This window comes from Tauraco erythrolophus, chromosome 2, assembly GCF_009769465.1.
Source record: "Tauraco erythrolophus isolate bTauEry1 chromosome 2, bTauEry1.pri, whole genome shotgun sequence".
Lineage (NCBI taxonomy): Eukaryota > Metazoa > Chordata > Aves > Musophagiformes > Musophagidae > Tauraco > Tauraco erythrolophus.
The window spans coordinates 114940772-114962547 of NC_141466.1; the positions used below are offsets into that span (position 1 = coordinate 114940772).

Consider the following 21776-nt stretch of genomic DNA (forward strand, 5'->3'; position numbering starts at 1 on the left):
ACATACTTGGGCTGATACAGAGCTAATCAGTGCATCTGTTTTTTTTCTGTAAGCATTCCCAATTTGTAAGTCTTCCACACGTTCAAGGGTTAGCAGAGATCCTCCAGCAGAGACACAGACTCCAGAAAGGAGTCTTTCCGCAGGCTTTTTCTGATGTTGAGGGCCGTTGACCTTCAGCGGCTTTGCTCCTGGGATAATTTCATTCAAGTGTAGTAAGGCCTTGAAGCACAGCCTGATGCAGAAGAGCAAAGAAGTTCGACTTCCCCATCCCTTTGGACTGGCATCAAAGCATAGAGATGCAGGCAATCTTCAGTGCGTTCGGCTGGAAGAGTCACCAGTGAGTCATAGTGTCCACCAGCATACTGATGTTCAGGGGGTGTTTGGAGGTAGGATAACACTGCAGTATTTCCTTTTGCTTCCCTAGAACTGAAAGCTGGATAGCCTCCATCCGCATTATGTCTCTCCCAGTGGCAAACTTGTTATGTGTCATCAGTACTATTGCTCATGAGCACAGCAAGTGCTCATGTGCAATTGCATTTTGCTTATGCTTTGAGGTTTTGGGATATTGTTGTTCAGTTTTTGAACAAAGTGGAAATTATCTGCTTGATAGCAATTTGTTGCACTTACACAACTGCACAGTTTGGCAGAGGCTGGCAAAACGGAGAGGGGCACGACGCAAAAGCTTCTTCCCCAGCAAGCTTCTGCCTCTGCCTGGAACAACTATTGCTCTTCCACTGTGGGGCCACTGCTCTGCACAGCAAAGCATTTGGCCGTGATGTGAGGATGCATCACTGCACCCTGCTGAAAGGGACCACGTATGCATGCATGTGATTGTGCTGATTTGGGATATTCCACCCATCTCCCCCAGCAGCTGATCTGCAGTAAGGCCATAAACCTTAATTTAATACTGCTGAGAGCTAAAGGAGAGATACTGCTTTAAACAGCTACAGAAGCAGAATTGCAGTTTAGAAATGAAAAATATGATTCCTATTTAAAATGATGTTTGAATACAATTAAGTGTCATACCTCTATTTGTGTTTTTCATGACAAGGCATACAAATGTACCTCTGACTGGTTTGGCAGCGCTAAAAGACTGAGAAATTACTGAGATGCTACTACGGCAGAGTTCAGAGAGAGGTTATCAGCTTTTGAGGAGCCAAGCAACATTCTCCAGTCTCTCCTTTCTGTGGCTTTTTTCTTGCACCTGGGCAATTTCAGCCCAACTGGTAGAGGTTGAAACACGAGTCAGAGAGTTAGTCTGGTTTGGGCAATTTACAGTCTCATTTCAGTATTTGAAATTGGATGGTGTGTGCCTTAGTTTCCTCATCTGTAGAATGTTAGTGATTTTTTTCTTGATGTGATGTTTTTAAGAAATAAGAATGGGGAAAAATCCACTGTGTGTAGTGACAGTGTTGGTTGTGCTTGAAATTGGGGAGCCTGAACAGGCAAAGATAAAATTTACTTGAGTAATTGAAAGTGGATTTGAGCCCAGCCTTCTAGGAAGCAAAATGTGAAAAATTACATGTATATCCTATCTAATCAACTCTGAGAGTTTACCCCGAAAAGTCACAGATGACATTTGGAAGCACTATTTTCATAACCTGTCTCCAGTAACCTTGTTTTATTTCATATTCAATTCCATGTCTGATGTTGAGACTGGACCTGTGTTAAATCTGCTCCTATTGTCTATAAATAAGCTTAGAGATCTTAACCACCTCATGATTTTGTCAGCGTCTGCCGCACATGGCAAGGAGCATTCATCTTCCAGTGAGCTGGCAATGAGCCTGGCTGGCCTTTCCCCTGGGTGAGGTTGCTGGCTGGTAAGAGCTGGTCTCTGAGCCCACTCAGACCCAGAGAGGTCTGATGGGAATGGCAGACCTAACATTAGAAGTTGGACCTTTTTATTTTCCCTCTCCAAGGTTTGTATTTTGAAAAATGCACAGAAAAACACAGAAAAGATTGCTTTGGTGTTTTGTTTTGTTTTTTGTTTTTTTTTTTAATCAGTTGCTTACTGTTACAAGTATACTGATCACTGCTTTTAGGAGAGGTATGAAAGCTAAGTTTTGTTTGTATGTTTTGTGGTGAGTTTGTTGGGTTTCCTTAATCTCATGAAGATGCAGTGGTACTTGAAAGAAAAGGGAATCAAAGAGAAAATGTGGTCTGATATTGAAACAAGGGCAACAAAAAGCAACCAAAAGAAATTTAGTTCAGGATTTTAATAGAATTATTGTATCCCGTTGCACTGTTCTAAGTCAGCATGTTCATGTTTAGGGATGAAAATATTAAAGAACCGCTGTGCTGGTAGATGAGATTTTTTTAAAAAAATCCAGTGACTGTGCAAACACAGTGTCTATTAGGTATTTGGGAATAAGTATTAATTTTCTATTTCTTTTGGTCCCTTTCAATTTTGTAGATACCTCAGAATATATGTAGGTATCAATGCATGGTGGAAAATACGCTTCCTTTATAAAATTTACTGCTGCTGCTGTTTACTTGCTTGCTATTAATTTTTGGATGTGCTGTTGGAGCTACTTACCAATCAGTAAGCAAATCACAGGAAGAAATACATATGTTACATGAGCCCTAACAAAACCAAAAAAGCGGCTTGATTTTGTGCAAGATTAATAGGGAAAAATGTTATCATATCATTTATTGCTCTCAGCAATTATTTGCTGTCTCAGAAGCTATGAAGATAAATATTAGATCCTCAGTCAACTTCCCTAATTGAAAAATGAGGAAGTATGAAATATAGCGAACTTTCTTATTCCACATTCTTATTTCATTATGGTTTTAAGGAAGCTAGTTGTTGCTGTAAATTCAGAAAAGCTACATCACGCCGACATTAACTTTGGGGAGTCATTCAGTCAAAAGGTAGGAAGAGTAGCTAGAAGTGAAAAGCATTTCCAAGAGGACACAGAAGGCCTGGCTAGTCTCAATGCTGTACAGCTCTGCAGAAGGTTCATGCTGCTGAAAAACGGCAGTGAGCAAGTGCCCGCTCCTCAGGTGTGCTGCGAAGCTTTCTTCCATCATCATGGCATTAGGCAAGGCTGAAGGAAGGGACATTTTAAAATTTGCATGCTAAGCATAAGGTCCCTACTTTGAAACAGCAGCAGCAGAGAGGGAGAGCACGTTAGAACTGAGCTGGCTGAACTATTGACACGAGTGAGTTCCAAAACAGTAAGTTTCCACTTGAGTTTCCTGCCCAACATTTTATCTTTTTTTGAATTCATATGTTTTCAAATTTCTTGGGTTTATGATGATATTTAATTACATCTTGAAACCTCTTAAGTCAGTATTTCCAACCCAGAACTGTTTTGAAAATTTTGTTCTGTGAGATATTTTGGCATTTTTGTTTTATGATTAGATACATTTTCTGTGAAATGAAAATTCTGTTGCTACGTGTCTCTAATGAGCAAGACTTCTCACCTTGGAGTAGCTCGCTGTGGGAGTGCTGCGCCCTTAGCATGCAGGGCAGGGAGTGCTCCTTCAGTGGGAAGTTATTTGCTGTCCTCTTTCCTGCCTTCATCGGATGTATGACCCTATTCACTTTATACCATAAAATATTCAAACTGCACTGTGAAGACAGAGTAAATAATTTCCTTACAGGTTTTTCTGGTGGCTCTGTTATGATAACATCTTAGTTCCTTACAAATGTTAATGAAATGAACATCCTAGACCTCTTGTGATGAGTTTATTCCCATTTTATGTATAGGAAGTGAAATGAGAAGATTAAAGCCAATTTATGTTACTGGAAAAATGGGCAGGCATTGTGGTTTAACCCCAGCCGAAACTAAGCACCACACAGCAGCGTGCTCACTGCCCCTCACCCCTGCAATAGGACGGGGAGAATTGGAAAAAAAAACCCTCATAGCTTGAGATAAAGACAGTTTAATAGGACAGGAAAAAATAATAATAGCAACAACAATGATAATAAAAGAATATACGAAACAAGTGATGCACAGTACAATTGCTCGCCCACTGACTAATGTCCAGCCCATTCCCGAGCAGTGACTGGCCAACTCCCCCAGTTTATATACTGAGCATGGTATGGGATATCCCATTGACCACTTTGGCCCAGCTGTCCTGGCTGCGCTCCCTCCCATCGTCTTGTGCACCTGGTTGAGCATGGGAAGCTGAAAGTCCTTGACTGCTTAGCTATAACTGAGGACATCAGTGTAGTGTCAGTGGTGTTCTCATACTAAATCCGAAAACACAGCAATATACCAACTACTAAGAAGAAAGTTCGCTCTATCCCAGCTAAAACCAGGACAGTAGGCTCTCAGGCGTATACAAACATGGGCTGCTTTTTCTGCCTGTATCAGACAGTTTAATAAAAAGAGATTACCTCCTCTTACAAATGTGACTTCGCTTGCATCCTGAGGCAGTGACAGCAACAGTAACAATGCTGTCACAAAGATTAAAGCCAGAAATTATGAGTTGTTGACTAATTTTGGCTGCCTGGTGTGAGAAACCTGGAGTCCAATCTTTTTTCAAGGCGTTTTTTGAGGACATTGTGTTTTCCAAGTATCTCTCTCACTGGTCTCATTTGCAGCTGCGACCACTTGGCTTCTCTGCAGATCTGAATACAGGTGTCCTGGGGTGGGTGGCTGGAAATGAGGGCAGTGTAGATCGCTGTGAAAGTTTTGATTTATTTGATCTGCCCTATATCATGTTGGAATTCAATGACCATTTGCAAAGAATGGCTTCAATTCCCTTAAACACGAACTCGTCTTTCTCTTCTTTCACTTTCCTACTACCTTCATTTTATGTCTTCCAACTTCTCTAATGGTGGAAGCAGGAGTATTAATGACTCGTATCAATAGAAAATTTGCTTTGTCCTGGAATATGGCTGTCCTCAGCACCAAGTGAGCAATCAGCCTTTGAATGTCTGCGCTGCTATAAGGCTGGAGGGTAGGAAATGAAGAGTGAGGAAATTATGTGCCCATCAGAAATGACGAGTCATAGGAAAATCAATAATCAGAAACTCCTCAGAATTCTCACTATTCTTTTATAGCTAGACAGCAGCTTTTCTTTGTTTCACACAACCTCTAAATCCCCCAAGTGCTCTCTCTCTAAATATCTCTAAGTCAAGGCCTTGAACTCACACCAAAGGAGGAGCAGATGAAATTGAGAAGTTAATGACAAATACTTGTGACAGATAAGCATTGTCAGCGAGGTTGCACGATCCATGATTTCTAGTGGCGTTTAGTGGAGGAACGTTAGACTGCAGCACTAGACAGTTGGAAAATATTATTTAAGAGATGTAATTAAATAATACGAAAGTTTCTCTTTTTGGGGATGTAGCATATAGGGTGAGATAAGCATGGTGGAGTTCCGTGGGTAGGTATTTTTTACTACATACATGCATTTAAAAACGGATAGTTTTCACCGTGTGTGCACACAGGGTCTTGCTTCGAGAATCATTGGAGTCAATTCAGCTGTGTGCAGCCGGGCTTCTCAGGGATAGCCCAGAGAGCAGCTGTTTTTTGGTAAAACATGCACGAGGGTGCATATTCATCCCAGGTCTTTGCAATTTCTGTTCATCTTTTTTTTCAGAGTAGAAATGACAGGGTTTTTTAGCGACAACTGAGTACTGTCCTATTCAGCGATCTGGTTTTAATGTGCGCTGAGTGGGAGGACTTCACCTCACTGTTGGTCCCAAAAGCTTTCAGTAGCATTAAAAATTATGGCCTGAGAAGTTGAACGCAACATGTGAAGGTATAATTATGTTCAGCTTGATTAATCCTGCATGATAATTAGCATCGTAGCCAGTTTTCAAGATTAGGAATATCTTTGGAAGTGTCTCTAGGAATTTCAGTCTTCCCTCCCACTTGGCCAGCTGTGGTGGCAGTAAGGTGAAGGCTTCCATTTTTCACTGATCAAACATCACAATCTTTCTGGCCGCGTTCCTCAGAGTCGGATATACCAGAACTTGCCAGCACACTTTGATTTCTCTGCTCAACAAGGGAAGGGGGAAGAGGGAACTTAAATTATTATTTAATAATAAGGTCAGCAGTTCCCAGGTGAGTTGGCCTACGGTGTCTGAGTGCAGGGAGGGAGAGCAGATTGAAGCTCCTGTGATCCAAGAGGAACGGGTCAAGGATCTGCTCCTTCGGCTGGATGCCCACAAGTCTATGGGGCCTGATGGTATCCACCCGAGAGTCCTGAGAGAGCTGGCGGATGTCATTGCCAAACCCCTGTCCATTATCTTTGGGCAGTCTTGGCTCACTGGGGAAGTTCCGCTGGACTGGAGGATGGCGGATGTTACCCCCATTTACAAAAAAGGGCGGAAGGAGGATCCGGGGAACTACAGGCCTGTCAGTCTGACCTCGGTGAGGGGCAAAGTCATGGAACAGGTTATCTTGAGTGCTATTAATGAGCACATACAGGTTAACCGGGTGATCAGGCCCAGTCAACATGGGTTTATGAAAGGCAGGTCTTGCCAATCAAACCTGATCACCTTCTATGACAGGGTGACCCGCCTGGTTGACGAGGGAAGGGCTGTGGATGTAGTTTTCCTGGACCTCAGTAAAGCCTTTGATACAGTTTCTCATAGTGTTCTGGTGGAGAAACTGGTAACTGCTGGCCTGGATAGGCACACCCTCCTTTGGGTTAAAAACTGGCTGGACGGCCGGGCCCAAAGAGTGGTGGTAAATGGGGCTAAATCCGGCTGGAGGCCGGTCACCAGTGGGGTTCCCCAGGGCTCAGTGCTGGGTCCAGTTCTGTTTAACATCTTTATCAATGACCTGGATGAGGGGATTGAATGTACCCTCAGTAAATTTGCGGACGACACCAAGCTGGGAGGCTGTGTCGATCTGCTTGAGGGTAGGGAGGCCCTTCAGAGGGATTTGAACAGACTGGATCGTTGGGCTGAGGCCAATGGCATGAGCTTTAATAAGGCCAAGTGCAGAGTCCTTCACTTGGGGTATAAAAACCCCAAGCATCGCTATAGGCTCGGGGAGGAGTGGCTGGAGAGCTGCCTGGCGGAGAAGGACCTGGGGGTGTTGGTTGACTACCGGCTTGATATGAGCCAGCAGTGTGCCCAGGTGGCCAAGAAGGCCAATGGGATACTGGCATGTATCAAGAATAGTGTGACCAGCAGGAGCAGGGAAGTGATCCTGCCCCTGTACTCGGCACTGGTGAGGCCGCACCTGGAATATTGTGTCCAGTTTTGGGCCCCTCGCTTTAAGAGAGATATTGAGCTCCTGGAGCGAGTCCAAAGAAGGGCAACTAAACTGGTCAAGGGGCTGGAAAATAAAACTTATGAGGAGCGGCTGAGGGAGTTGGGGCTGTTTAGCCTGGAGAAGAGGAGGCTGAGGGGAGACCTGATTACGGCCTATAAATACTTGAGAAAAGATGGTGGGGAGGTAGGGGAAGGGCTCTTTACATTAGTGATGGGAGATAGAACAAGAGGAAATGGGCATAAGCTTAGTCAGGGGAGATTCAGGTTGGATGTTAGGAAGTATTTCTTCTCTGAAAGGGTTGTCAGCCACTGGAATAAGCTGCCCAGGGAAGTGGTTGAGTCCCCATCCCTGGATGTGTTTAAGAATAGGGTGGATGATCTACTTGAGGATATGGTTTAATGGGGATTAGGGATGGTTGGACTCGATGATCTCTAAGGTCTTTTCCAACCTAGAAATCTATGAATCTATGAATCTATGAATCTATGAACAGGCAACCCAAATCGGAGAAAATCTGCTGAGGAGTGAGATACATCCCCTTTGGCCCCACAGTCTGAGCAGTAATTCCTTATACTGTGTTAGGCTAAGCCATGTGATTTTCCTCTTTCGTGTTGATCTGCTACATGGAAACTGAAGTCCAAAAGCACAGGCAGTCAAGAGCCCAGGCTGTCGTTTGTGTCCAGGGTCTGGTACTGGGTTTGAACGCTGCCAAGGCTGGACTGTGTTCAGAAGTAGGACCTGTGAGGTACAAAGTCAGCACTTGTTCCCCAGGGAGTTCTTTGTTTCTCCTTTCAATTTAGAGCCTGAAATGCCATTTGTTTAATGTTGCTGTTTAAATAATGATTTATAAGACTCCAAGCCAGCCGTGGCACAGCTTAATGACTGCTATAATTTATGGATACCACTGGCTACATAAACATTGCTGTAAATATAAAGGACTTCTCCCACAAATTTTGCTTTGATACTTATTTGATACCATTCATTTTCCTTTCCTTACACATCTTTTGTGTGTGAGTTGAGGCCACTTGACTCAGCGATCCAGGTCATTCTGGCTCACCTTGCCAGGAGTGACTGGGGCTGGGGAATGAAAAGATCAAATGTCTATTTTTGTTACAAAAAAAATTAATTAAAAATTAGGTTTCCTTGAGCTTGGATGCAAACATCCGCATCAAGTGGCTCATTAAAACGGTCATTTGTATTTGGGCTTTTTTCGGTTATCTATTTGTTTTACTAGTTAATCATCTCCTTTATCCAATTCATTTTGCCTTTGTGCACACAAAGCAAACAGTGAGACAGGAATAAATCATGCACTGTCACAGCGCCCAGCCATTCTCCAGGCTGCAGCTTTGCTATTTGTGTTCTCTAACCTATACAAGGAGCATGTATATATGCGTCTAATGCAAATCTGAGCTAATTCAAGCCCTGTCTCCACAGAGATGAATGAGCATGCAAATCTGCTGCTTTGTTTTGGAGGAAAAGCTCCTGGAATTGCTTGATGTCTAGTTGCAACTGACAGCTTTTAAATACTACTGTCAGTTGACTTCAGGAGATTTGTGCTCCTGGGCTGCAACAACAACACCTGGGAAGATAGTAGGTGCTCTTGAATACCTTGGTTCCATTATAATTAGTGTTAATGCAGTCATGTGCTTGGAAAACTGAGTGCCTTTACAAAATTAAAATGAACTGAGTAAACAGAGAAACTCCATTGCCTACAATAACCCCTCCTCTGAATCTCTGCATATCATATCTCAGCAGCTGCTGGGATAAAAAATGGATGTTGCTGAAAAGATTGCAGATAAACTGAGTGGGACGTGAGAGCTGATAATAAATGTGGGAGCTTCTTCAAAGCCATCTGGGGGGTAATTCAGAGAGGCAAAAGTACCTCTGAATTGAGTAGGACTTAAACACCTTTAAGAGTGTTATGATGTTACTAACCTTATGGAAGTGCTCTAGACCTTGTCTCTTAACTTCTCTTTAGGTGATACTTCCGGCAACATGGTGCCATATAGGTTCATTGCATACGCCTAGGAGAAGAGATGACCTGCTGAGTTACCAGGGTCGTTTCTTACAGTTTTCTAGCACCCGTTTGCACACCATGACTGAGCTGTGACATGTGAAGAGCTTTACATCTAACATAGGGAAGGCTCCGAGTGGTGTCTCTAAGAGTGCATTTTTGCAAGGAGCACAGCAAGGACAAGGAAGATATCTTCTCATTGCCTTAAACCCTTACCAAGGGGCCTTCAGAAATTGTCAGCAACCAGCGCCGAGTTACTTGGTCTATTTTTTCTGCAAAGCTCTCCACTGTAGTCAGCCTTGACCCTGACTGAAATACAAGGGCACTGTGCAGCCTGTATGCGGCAAGCCAGAATTGCTCCAAGGCAGTCAAAAAAATTGAGCTGACAATAACACAGAGCACCCTTTTCAGGATCTGAGGTCCTTTATTAAAAAGGTTTGGCATGTATTCCCCCCACTCCTGAATTGATTTGCGCCATAAAATAAACTTGAAGAGAAATAGTGGTTGTTTTCCTACATGCTTCATTAATTTTTAGTTTTGGCAGGCAATATAAATAAAAGTACCAAGTGCACATCTAATTGAATCACCAGTGATTCCCAACTCCCTGTAGTACCAGAGAACATGATGTAGCTGCACTGTTTAGCAAGCACAGATGAGTTAGGCAAACAATGGCTCACTCTGCCCAGAGGCTTTGGTTTAATCTTGAGCATTTACCCATTTAATGTGAGACAGGGCAGTTACTGTTCACAGCACAGACCTCTTGGTACTTCTAGGCTTATCTTCTAGGAGTAGTGAACTGGAAGCACATTTCTGCAGAAAGTCAGGAAGATTTTGGTGAATTGCATCTACACCCAGATTTTTGTGGAGGGGACTCTTCCACTTCTCAAGCTTGAACTCCTCCGTATGTACTTACTGTAGGATGTCGCTGAACTAATTCCTGCCTCTCCAGGTGGCTGATCTAGAGCATATATCTCTTAGGACACATTAGACAAGTCCTTTTCTTTTCTTTTCAAATATCTCACTTGGCTACAATCAAAGGTCTCGAGATGAGAGAATTCTTACAGTAAGGAAAATGATACCTGTCGGGCTGGATGTTCTCTGACTTCTCAGCAGTCCAGGGAATCAAGTGCCTCCAGACAAGGACGGCGCGAAGGGAGAAGTACTTAAGATCCTTTCTGAATGGATGATATTGGCCTCTGATTGTAATGTTCAGTGACGTAATTTCATAAAGGTTTGCTCCTTTCCACATTGCTAGCTGCCTTTTGCTGCTTAGCATAAGTGAAATGAATTAGTGATTTTTGTGTCTTGTTAGATGTAGTCTGCTGTTCACTCCCTGACTCTAAGGAAGGGAAGTGCAGGCTGCAGGAGCAGGTATAGAATAGAAAGAAAACTACAAGCAGAAATCAGACTGTTTTTTTCTCATGCAGAGAGAATATGACAATGTGATACATCCAAGTCATAGGTAATACATGTTGGCAGGAGGGTATGTTGAAAGCTTGTGTTCTTTCCAAACAATGTAGCCACGTTATTCCTGAGTTAGACCGAGAGGATATCTGTCTTCAGGACTGTCAGTCTAGCAGTAAATTCACATGCAATTAAAAATCTGTTATGTGTATTGTGTTGTTCTTGAGAAGTACCACAGAGCAGGCTGCAGGATTTCAACCCTCTTTTCAAGGGTCAAAGGTGCCTTCTGAGTTAAAACACCAGAAAAGCCTGGGAAACTGAAGTTCTCTGTTAGGTGGACCATTAGATATTTGGCAAGATTAACAGGTCAAACAAAATAATTACCTTATCAAGTAATGGTTGGATTGAGAGGATTTCACAAGGTGTTCTCCCCTTCAGTGTTGTCTGGAATCTTATGACCTGTTGATTGAAAGGAAGGCAATTCTGTAATCTGAAGTGATTTTTGCTTTCTTTTTCTCTAGGATCTGCTTCTGGCTCAAAAATGGCTCTGGAGGGTTCCTTCAGCTGCTGGAATGGAACGGCGATCAGACTGGGGCAGGCGTGTGACTTCATCAGGGATTGCGCTGAGGGAGAAGATGAGGGAGATATCTGCAGTGAGTAAATCCAAACCCTAAGGCCGCGTCCTTCTTTTCCAAAAGCATTGATTGTTTTGAATTTTAATGCCTGAGACTTTAGCACTAATAGACTAATTCAGTACTATCAAAAGACTAGTGTCCTCCATAATACATGCAGTTTCTCTGGATGTCTGCCTGGAGCAAACCATTTGATATGTTCCTGTACTTGCCTGCATTAGTTCTGCACTAGGTTCTTAAGATGCTCTTAGTGCTTTCTCTTCCAAAGTCCTGATCAAAAATGCAAAGGAAGTGTAGCATGAATAGCTAGATGCCTTACAGAATTATGAAATGGGTAGTTTGTTAGAGCTTTTAATCAAAATGTAGCACAGCATGTGGCAGAAGGGAGAGGAAGGAGAAAACTTCTAAGATGAAAAATGAGTAGAGCCAGTAGCTTGTCTTTGACCAGCTCCTGTGTCTTTGTAATTCCTCTTGGTTTTTATCCCCTATTCAGCAGTCAGTAGTCTAATAAATACAGCAGAAGATAGATAGCAGCCTGAGTTTTCTGAAGTCGTGCTATGCCTGAATACTTTGTGATTGTGCTGCATAGCCTAGATACTTTAGGACTTTCTTTTAAGAAGAATGGGTCTTGAAGACCCCATGTCTTTTTTTCTATCCTCTACATGTTCTACCTCCAGCATCTTCCTTTTTGCCAGTCTATGGATAGTTAGGAGTGGTGGATTGTCAGCTGTATGGTTATCCACAGGGCAAATATATCAAGAAAAATAATCATTGAGAGTTCATCATTTACTGGCTTCAAGTGTACGTTCACAGCTGGTCTAGCCTATGGACTTCTGTCAACAGAGCTGCATTGATTTGGTATGCAAAAAATGTGTACCCTGACCAAAATACCAGTCCTGGCAAAAGCCTTTGGAATAGAAGAGGCAGCTATTCTCCATTTAGCTTTCATATGCAGTAGCTAGAGCAGAGGAGAATCTGGGTAAGGTAATTCAAACAAGCTGTGTTGATACAGGTGAGATAGAGAGACATGTTATTTACCATCAGTTGTATGTCCAGATCACCGTTGTGTCCTTCTACTATAAATGAGGGTAATCCTTCTGCCTTGTGAGGGTAATCCTGTCTATACCAGTAGGAACAGCAGAGCTCGCAAGATGGAGTTGTACCAATCATGGATGCAAACTAAATACCACTATAGGATGGGGCAGGCCTAGAGGAACATGCTTACCTGTTATTTTCAAACACTGGGTGCACCTGTGGCTGGTGTCTCGTCCATAGTCACATATCAGGAGGCTGGCTCTGGTTTTGCCCCTAGCTGCCACCCTGTATCCGATGGTGAGCCAGTTGGTAAAGAGACCAGTCCCCCACTCACATGCGCTCTCCACAGATGTTGGTTTGGTTGCCTTTTCCCCCTCCATGCATCTTTCATCTATAGCTATTTGCATAAAGCAGTATAGCACTTACAGTTGTGTCAGCAAAGGATGTTCTGAGAATGTAAATGAGAAAATGTAAAAAGCAGAACATATTTAACTGCCTGTTTAGCAGGGAATTGTTCCCTAGCTTGAGGAGAAGACCACACGACTTGTTTTCAACCACAGGTATTGGGAATGAGAGTTCTTACTCCCAGCCAAAAGGTCTGAAAAGTACCATCTTCCACCCAAGCAACAAAAAAGACTGTCTTGTCTTAGCAAGAGCTTGAGTTGTGAGTATGTCTGCTTATCCATTTACAAGCCTGCTCAGTTCTATGACTGATTTCTCTGCTTTTGCCTCTTTACTGTGTTGAATATTGTTGGCATAAGACTTCTTACACAAAACAGAGAAATGATCTGATGTTTTAGATGTCAGTTACATCTGCATGGCAGCCCAGCACAAAACATATGTCATCTTTCAGCATTTCAGTTGTCATTTTGCTCCGGAGCAACATGGATGTTTTCATCAGCTTTCTGCAAGTGTGGCAAAAAGTGATTCAGTTATATAAAGCGGAGAAAATGGTTTCTCAAATGCTTCTGCTTTAGCCATGCTAAAAACTGAGGGAAGAGCTTTTAAAATTACCAGTAACCAAAGGCTTCTACATTTGAGCTTCAAGGCGATGTTGGTGTTTTTTTCCTATCACAGTCTTATTAGCTGTGCAGGTGATGATTTTTTTTTTTCGTTTTTTTTTCTTCCTAGTTATTTGATTTTTGTTCCTTTCTTAGCTGAAAAGAAATCTCCCTAATGCCAGCTGTTTGTTAACATCTCTTTACTTATTAATGGCCAATGAAATGTCACGGTGCTTGCTCTGCATGCAACCAATTAGTCTGTGTAGAGTGTGTAAAATCAGAGAGGGACGAACCCTAGAGAAAAGTGTGTTGCTGTTTGAGTCATAATCAAATATTTTTGCAGGAGCAAAAGACAGCTTCAACGAGGCAGATGTGGAATTAGATACCGAACTGTGTTGATTTGGAACATGCAGAATCAAGGAATCATAGAATGTCAGCTTGGAAGGGACCTCAAGGATCATCTGGTCCAACCTTTCTTGGCAAAAGCACGGTCTAGACAAGATGGCCCAGCACTCTGTCCAGCTGAATCTTAGAAGTGTCCAATGTTGGGGAATCTGCCCCTTCCCTGGGGAAGTTACTCCAAAGGCTGATTGTTCTCATTGTGAAAAATTCTCCTCCTGCGTCCAGTCAGAATCTCCCCCAGAAGTAACTCGTACCCATTACCCCTCATCTTTTCCTTGTGACTCCTTGTAATAAGGAAGTCTTCATCTTCTTTGTAGCCACCCTTTCAATACTGGAACATGGTCATAAGTTCTCCCCTAAGCCTTCTTTTCTCAAGGTTGAGCAAACCCACTTCTCTCAGCCTTTCCTCCTATGGCAGGCTTCCCAGTCCTTTGATCGTCTTTATGGCTCTTCTCTGGACCCTCTCCAGCCTGTCCACATCTTTTTTGTATAGTGGGAACCAAAAACTGAGCACAGTATTCCAGGTGCAGCCTGACAAGCACTGATTAGAGTGGGATAATCATAGAATCATAGAATGGTTAGGGTTGGAAGGAACCTCAAACATCATCTAGTTCCAACCCCCCTGCAATGGTCAGGGACACCTTCCACTACACCAGGTTGCTCAAAGCCTCATCCAGCCTGGCCTTGAACACTTCCAGGGATGGGGCAGCCACAACTTCTCTGGGCAACCTGTTGTACTGCCTCACCACCCCAATGTAAAAAATTTCTTCCTTATATCTAATCTAAATCTCCCCTCTTTCAGTTTAAAGCCATTGCCCCTTGTCCTATCACTGCATGCCCTTGTAAAAAGTCCCTCTCCAGCTTTCTCGTAGGCTCCCTTCAGGTACTGGAAGACTGCTATAAGATAATGACTTCTTTATCTCTGCTAGTGATGTCCTTGTTGATGCAACCTAGCGTCCTGTTGGCTTTCTTTGCCACAGCAGCACACTGTTCACTCACATTGAGCTTGTTGTCCACCAGGACCCCTATGTCCCTTTCCACAGAGCTGCTCCCCACCTGGGTAGATCCCAGCCTGTTCTGCACTCCTGGATCATGTTTTCCTAGGTGCAAGACCTTACACTTGTCCTTTTTGAATTTCTTAAGGTTTTTGTTAGCCCGCTCTTACAGACTATCCAGGTCTTTCTGCAGGGTGGCTCTCCCTTCCAGAGCATGCACTTGCCCATTCAGCAACCTTCATCAGGGTACGCTTGATCCCATCATCCAGATCACTTCTGAAGATATTAAACATCATTGGGGCCCAATATTGATTCCTGGGGGACCTCACTTGTGACAGGTTGCCAGTTTGAAAAGGAGTTACAGATTTAACAGACTGATGGAAGTGCCCCCCACTGGAAATTACTTTGCAGAAGCATGCTTTGCAGACACACATTAAGACTTCAGATAATGGTCTTCTTATGACTTTGCTAGTAAATTCATGCTTTTATGAGTTATAACTTACTGCAAAAAAATAACATGCTTCCTCTTACTGTAGTAGAGAATCATATATGTAATATATATAGCTGGTATAGTACAAGACAGAGGTGAAAACTCATAGTAATTACTAATATAGATTGGCAGAGCTCTGCTTTACAGAAAGGAAGAGTTTGTTTCAGCAGTTTTGTACTTTTCTTTTTAGTTAACAGTATCTTGGATTTTGGTTCAGTCATCTTTTGTTGCAGGGAAGGAAGTCTGGGCAAAAATAAAAATGTTACTGAGAAAAAAAAGTGCATATACTTTTGGCTAGTCCAAAATTATTTTACTTTTTGTCTCAAATTCACCAGAATTTCAGCCTGGGAAAATACTGGTTAATCAGTCAAAGCATGTTAGCAAAGTAATGGGTATAGTTAAAAAAACAATTTAAAAAGAATAGAGGTGCTGATAGTATATTTATTTACTAGAGACCCAGAACTTAGAGGATTCACCCTGGTTATGACAAACCCAGGACTGATTCTTTCTTCTGCTTAACTGAATTTGAACCCATATTTCCTGTTTCCATGGAGACCTTCCAAGATTGTGGTCTGGAGTTCTGGACTAGTTCAGAAGAAAAAGGGTTACTCAAGTCTCTCCTGAGGTTACTCTTCCACATTTTATAAATTTTACCTGGAATAGGGATTGAAAGTAATGTCCTCTATCTTTCAAATAAATCTCATAACCACTGGCTTATAGGGTAATTTTCACTCTTTGCCTCATTGAATATTTAAAGATGTTAAACACATTGCCAGGTGAGGTGAGGAAGATGAGTGTCTGATTCATGAAAGGAGTGACTCAGGCTGTGCTGTGTGGTTGGAGGAGTGCGTGCACACGTCTGTCAAAAGACCAGGTGGCAGCTAGAATAGGAACCTATAGAGTTTGAATTTGTGATAACAGGAGCAGGTGGCCAAAAAAGCGTAGATAATTAATTCTATAGGGGCCAGTTTAATTTCCAGGCAAAAATGCATGAAGAAACAACTGGATTCATTTATGTCCTAGTGATAGATACAGCCCAGCAGTCTCCCTGCAAGCAAAATAATGAAGTAGCAACCTGTTGCCAGCAGTGCTCTCTTAGGTTGCCATGCAGTGCTCTCTTAAGGTTCCTGTCTTGCATATACTAATCCTTTGGCTTCTTTCTTGATCACAAGATGTGCCTCTAGCAAAAAATTCTAACCTCTGGCAGTTCTGAACTCAGCAAAGCCTTATGGCATTACGGTATAACTCTTTGTTGACTGTGGTGAAAAGTGTTTTCCCCTTTTATGCTTCATTTCTGGTAGAGTTTGGCAGACCAACTTTGCTAGTGTAGAGGCAGCCATTGAAACAGACCCATGTCTAAGATTCAGGTGCTTCTTTAAGTTCTTTGAGTAGATGGATCTTTTTGCCTTCTGAGATTTCTTCCTACATTTGGTAAAGGTCAATACATACCAGAGTAGACTTTTATGCTTGTGTCTTTTATAATATGTCTGGAATTTCACCCAAAATATTAAACTATACTATCTGGTTGATTTACACCTAGTTTTGAATCAAGAGCGTGCTCCATTTGCTTCATAAACTATGCCAGTTGCTAATTTTTCTTGCTATTAAAGGATGAAAATTCTGCATTAAAGTTAAAAAAACCTTGAACTTAATTACCTTTCAAGCAAAATCTAAATCATTCTGAAGGCTTGAAAATATTTGGTTAGGAACAAGTTTAACTTCCTACAGCTTTTCTCTTCTTCATCACTCAAATAAAAGCAGGGATTCTTATGTTCTTACAGTGCTCCAGTCTCACTGGATTACTCTATTCTCTGTCCTGTATCTACAAGATGCATCTTAATTTTACTGAGGTCTAAATTTTTTGAGGTTTCTGTCACTAATGATAATGTCCAACGCAGCGACTTTCGATACATGTAACTCCTGCCCCCTCATTTACTTGATTTTCCAATAAAGTCAGATTAGCTTTCCCTCATCAGTGCAGTGTCTGCACTAACGTGAGTTTAAATTCTAAGCACTGAGAAAATTCAGAAGTACCCATTGATGGAAAATTGCTAGCAAAAGAGCTCTTTTTGGAGTAGCTATATGTGGAATCGTAGGTGATGTATGTATTCCAAGTAGGAAAGAGCAGCAGAGAAAATGTATCCAATGCATGGGACATCTGAAAATTCATAAAAAATTAATTTGTGGAGGAGGAATGAAATTTTCTGGGAAAGTAATAGCTTCTTATTTATGCCCTTACTTGTTCATCAACAGTGAGCTTTTTCTGGCCTCCAGGCAGGGATTGCTACTTCGATGACTCCTCCTGCTGCTCTGACTTGTTTACATCATCCTAGATAGCGTATGGTCATGAAATGAATTCAGTTGGACACTGAGCCAAGCTGTTTCAGTAGGAATTCAGGACACATTATAATTTGTCATTTTCTTTGGATCCCAGCCTCAGGCTGTGCAATGAAATATAATCAAGTCCTGAAGAGGGGTAAAACACAAGGAAGCAACTCTGCTTAGCAGCTACACATTTAAAGACTAGACTGAATGAATTCAAAGATTTTTAAAAGGAAAAAAATTAAAAACCCTTTACTCCAGTACAGGTTTTGATCTTTTCATAACAAATCTGAGTGCTTGCAGAAAATAACAATAAAACATGGCTCTCGCCTCCATTTCAGGTTCCAGGTTCAAATTTGGCCCTACTAAAAAGCCACAGATGTAAGATTTGTTTCAGTTTCCTCTGTGAAGTGAGTTGTGATTCAAGCTCCTAGAAAATCAAATACTCGTGGTCTAGATAGTGCAGTTGCGGTGATCTCCAGCTGTTTTCTCAGGGTGGACCAAGGATATTGACAATGAATTTCCTTTTGAGATATGTAAGTCAAGGCCGAGGCCGTGAGAGCAGGTATTTAATTGATCTCCAGTCTCACCCAGGGGGTTCTGCTGATATTTAAACATTTTGTATGATCTGGGATTTGGATACTGGTGTCTCACTTCATAGGAAATTTCAGAAGGAAAAATTCCTAATAATCACAACCAAATCTGAGTTCAGGAGCCTCCTCTTCTCATAGAGAAGCTAATGCAATTGCCATTATCACATGACCAGCCCATCCTCTTGCTTTAGGCATTTGTAGTCTATCCTACATTTTGTAAGTGAAGAAATTTTTATTCTGCATTTTGACAGTTGAAAGGAAAAACTAATTTCCTAGATGTGGGAGTTTATAATGTGTTTGCACATGAAATTTCGTTTTTAGCTTGCAATTTTAAACAGATTTCTTGTCTCATTTTCCTTTCAGGGAAAAAAACAACAATAATAACAACAACAAAAAACCAAAACAACCCACAACAACAACAAAAAAGAAAGATAGTTTTAGGGGAAGTTTAGGTGAACAGGGATGGAGAAAACAAATATGGGCTACACTGGTTTTTAGTACAGATTTGAGTACACAGTGGTGTGAAAACCCTGAGAAGTCAGGAATTTCATCATCCCTTTTACAGCTACATCTGTTCATCACAGCAGTTTTTCTGGTTCGTTGGAAGAAGGACCACCCTCACTGAACAAGCATGTTGTTTAGTCTATATAACAGGGTAAAATGACTGGTTGCTCTTCTTTACTTCTCTTCTGGCATCTTTAATGCCTGATGTAACTCTGTATTTAAAGGTCACCTTTTTCCTCCAGGCTAGCTTAGTGCTCTGTCTTTTTCCCCGTAAAACCCAGTTTGTGCCCTTTTACTGGGAAGCCTTCTGGTACCTGGCAGAGTTGTCAGCTGCACCCTGGGTGCAGAATCTGTAGTAAGGATCATTAGTGATTCATGATTGTGATTTTGCATGGTGTTTTGCAAGGTCTGTTTTCTACTGAGATTACCTAATAATTACAGGATCTGGCCTCATGTTGAAGTAGAGAACCGCAAAGGTAGAACTAGACAGCAGTAGAAATTAGGGAGGCAGTGAGTGTTTATTCAGGATGATGGGAAAAATTATTTCATGAGTTTTGAATGATTTGCGGCTGAGTAGAGGATGTTCACCTATGTAAGTGTATGGCTCAGGACAAGAGGAGCAGTGCTTTGCACCCTTTGTAAGAAGAACTTGCAATGTAGGTAGAAAAGGAGATGAAGGCATGAAGTTACCTTCTGCTTTGAATGAGATGACTATTACTTTAAAGCTGGTTCATTCAAAGACAAAAAGCTAATGTATCTTTATTGTTTGGAGCTGGAAACTTGCCTGAAATCCCAAGTCAGTGACAGTATGAGTGGGCTTCAAAGCCTGAAAGTATGGCTTAAAATAAACTATCCTCTTTTCATCCATTCATCTCGCCAAACAGATCCACAGGTGCAAAAACTGAGGCACAAAACAATTCCGTGCTATACTTGAGAGCGCATCAGTGCTCACAGAGAGAAGAGGTCACCTTGCTGAGCGGGGCTGACTAGAGACCTAGACTGTAAGGGAGGGGTGTCATGTTAGGATCTTAGACCTCTCCAAGATCTCCTAACACGGGGCTGCAGAAGCAGTGGTTAGGAAAGCCATCTCCAAGGTGTAACCCTGAGTGAGTTTATATCTATGGAGCTGTAGAGGCCAGGTATTGAGGAGACCCCATAGTGTACACTGAGATATGTTGTCTTACTCGGATGCATTAAAGTGTGGGGGCAGTTGCTTAGCCACAGTCTGGGGGTTGTTTCGCTTGCCACCACCCTCCCCATGGTCAGGCATTCACATGACTCCACCCAAAAAGACTGAGTAGCTGTGGGGGTGCCCTCATGCCCTGAGTAACCCAGTCAGAATAGTCACTGCAACTTCTCTGCATGCCCAAGAGTCTCCTCCTCAGCTCACCTGGGTTCTTCTGTATATGTGTGTGTCTTTCCCTCTTGCAGAAAATCTTCCCTCTGGCTTTTACTGTTCATTTGAAGAAGGAGACTGCGGCTGGATGCAGGGCTCTTCTGCGTCCCATCCTTCTCCATGGCGGATTGGAAGCCCGGAGCACAAGCGTTTTCCTTCAGTAGAAGGTGTGTGAGAATAAATAGTAAGTGCAGAGAATAAACAGCAGAGAGCAAAAAAGATACACAAATGGTGGGGAGAGGGAATAAAACACAAGGCACGTTTCCTATGTACTTACATATTCAGCCTCCTGTGAAACAAAAGCCATCTTTCTACTGGAAGCGCTTTGAGCAAAAGACTATCCTGCTCGCCTTCTGTCTTGAGGGTATAGACTGGTATTTCACATCTCCACAACTGACACCAGATACTAATCTTGTCCCTTTCTAAACAACTTCACACCAAGTATTTATCTGCATGACCCTCCTCCATACTGATCTGATTTTTTTTCTTTCCAGTTTTCTTGTTTACTTCCTTTGTTTCTGTGTTCTGCTTCTTTTTCCCCCTTCTCATTTCCTCATTTTTCATTTCTTTACTCCATTGTCCCTGGAGTTCCACTTCTATGTATAATTACTTTATACTTGGTTCCTCTAGCCCAATCCTACGAGATCATTTCTGATCCTTCTTGTACAAACCACTGAAGGTTTATACCTTGTGCATTGAACTGGTTGTTCGAACCATTGAGTTGCTGGTTGAGTTTTGGCAAACAGGCTACCTGCCAGGAAAAGATTTTTCCTAATGCAATAATGTAAATCATTGGAGGCATTTATTGCTGAGGCACCGAGCATCAAAGGAATACAACAGTAACAGCAGAGCTAATGGTGTATAATCCCAACATTGCTTTAGAAAGTTAGATCCGGAGTTGAAGAGTAAGATTCTCTACTTTTGTGTGAACTGGTATAGACTACAATGCATTTATGCCATCTGATGGCTCAGCCCACAGCGTTACAGACCACAAAGTGATGGAAGCATAGGTAAGCATGACGGCAGAGAGCTGGAAAGAGGGTACTGTAGGGAGCTGTTGATAAAGTGCTGCTGATTCGTGATTTCTCTATGCCGTAGAGGCAATTTCAATGAAAGCCCAAATAACTGGGCTCTAAGTAGTGATATTCTCCTGAGCTGAGGGGCAGAGCTAAAACAGTGCAAATGCACACCTTTTCATGCAGAGCTGCCAAGAAAAAACGCTAGTGTTACTACTGCCCTTGTTCCTCTTGTTACAACCAAATGCTTAAAGGAGCAAAGAGGCCTCCAGCTATGCTAATATTACTCTGGTGATGTTTTGCCATCGTTTTGTTTTGTTTGGGGATTGGCTAAGATAAATGTTCTCTTCCAAGTTACTTTGCATTCGTAGAAGATACGTTTTGTTATTCAGCCTTGCAGGGAGGATGAATCTGAAGTCATGGATAACAGAAAATAGCTGTAGGGGGAAGGTAGACAGACTTCTTAAATGTATTTCCTGAGTATGTTTGTTGGGTGAAGCTGCATCCCTAATAAACTGAAAAAGCCTTCTGCTCTCTGGCATTCTCCTGTAGTAGGAGCCAGCTAACGTAGGTTCTGGGGAGGCTTCACAAACTCTGAAACCTGAAGGTAAGTGCTGCAGTTTAACCTTCTTCCTGCTCTTGTATCCAGGTTGTGCACTCCTCCTTAACACCAGCAAAGCAGCAGCAGTAGCAAACACTGTCATGACCAGCACTGTGTTTCCAGCTCCTTTGAGGAACTCTCCCTGCGAGGCAAGTACTAATGTGCTCTTTTCTTTTGCAATTTACAGAGC

General features: G+C 42.3%; 1 protein-coding gene across 1 annotated transcript in view; it reads left to right on the forward strand.

Annotated features, from left to right (window-relative positions):
- ALK (ALK receptor tyrosine kinase) overlaps positions 1-21776 on the forward strand; it is a 332439-nt gene that overhangs the window by 241413 nt on the left and 69250 nt on the right. Inside the window, exons 6-8 of the mRNA XM_086629993.1 lie at positions 11121-11252; positions 20005-20136; positions 21635-21735. Of these exons, the coding sequence (XP_086486119.1) occupies positions 11121-11252; positions 20005-20136; positions 21635-21735 (365 nt within the window). The remainder of the gene's footprint in view (positions 1-11120; positions 11253-20004; positions 20137-21634; positions 21736-21776) is intronic.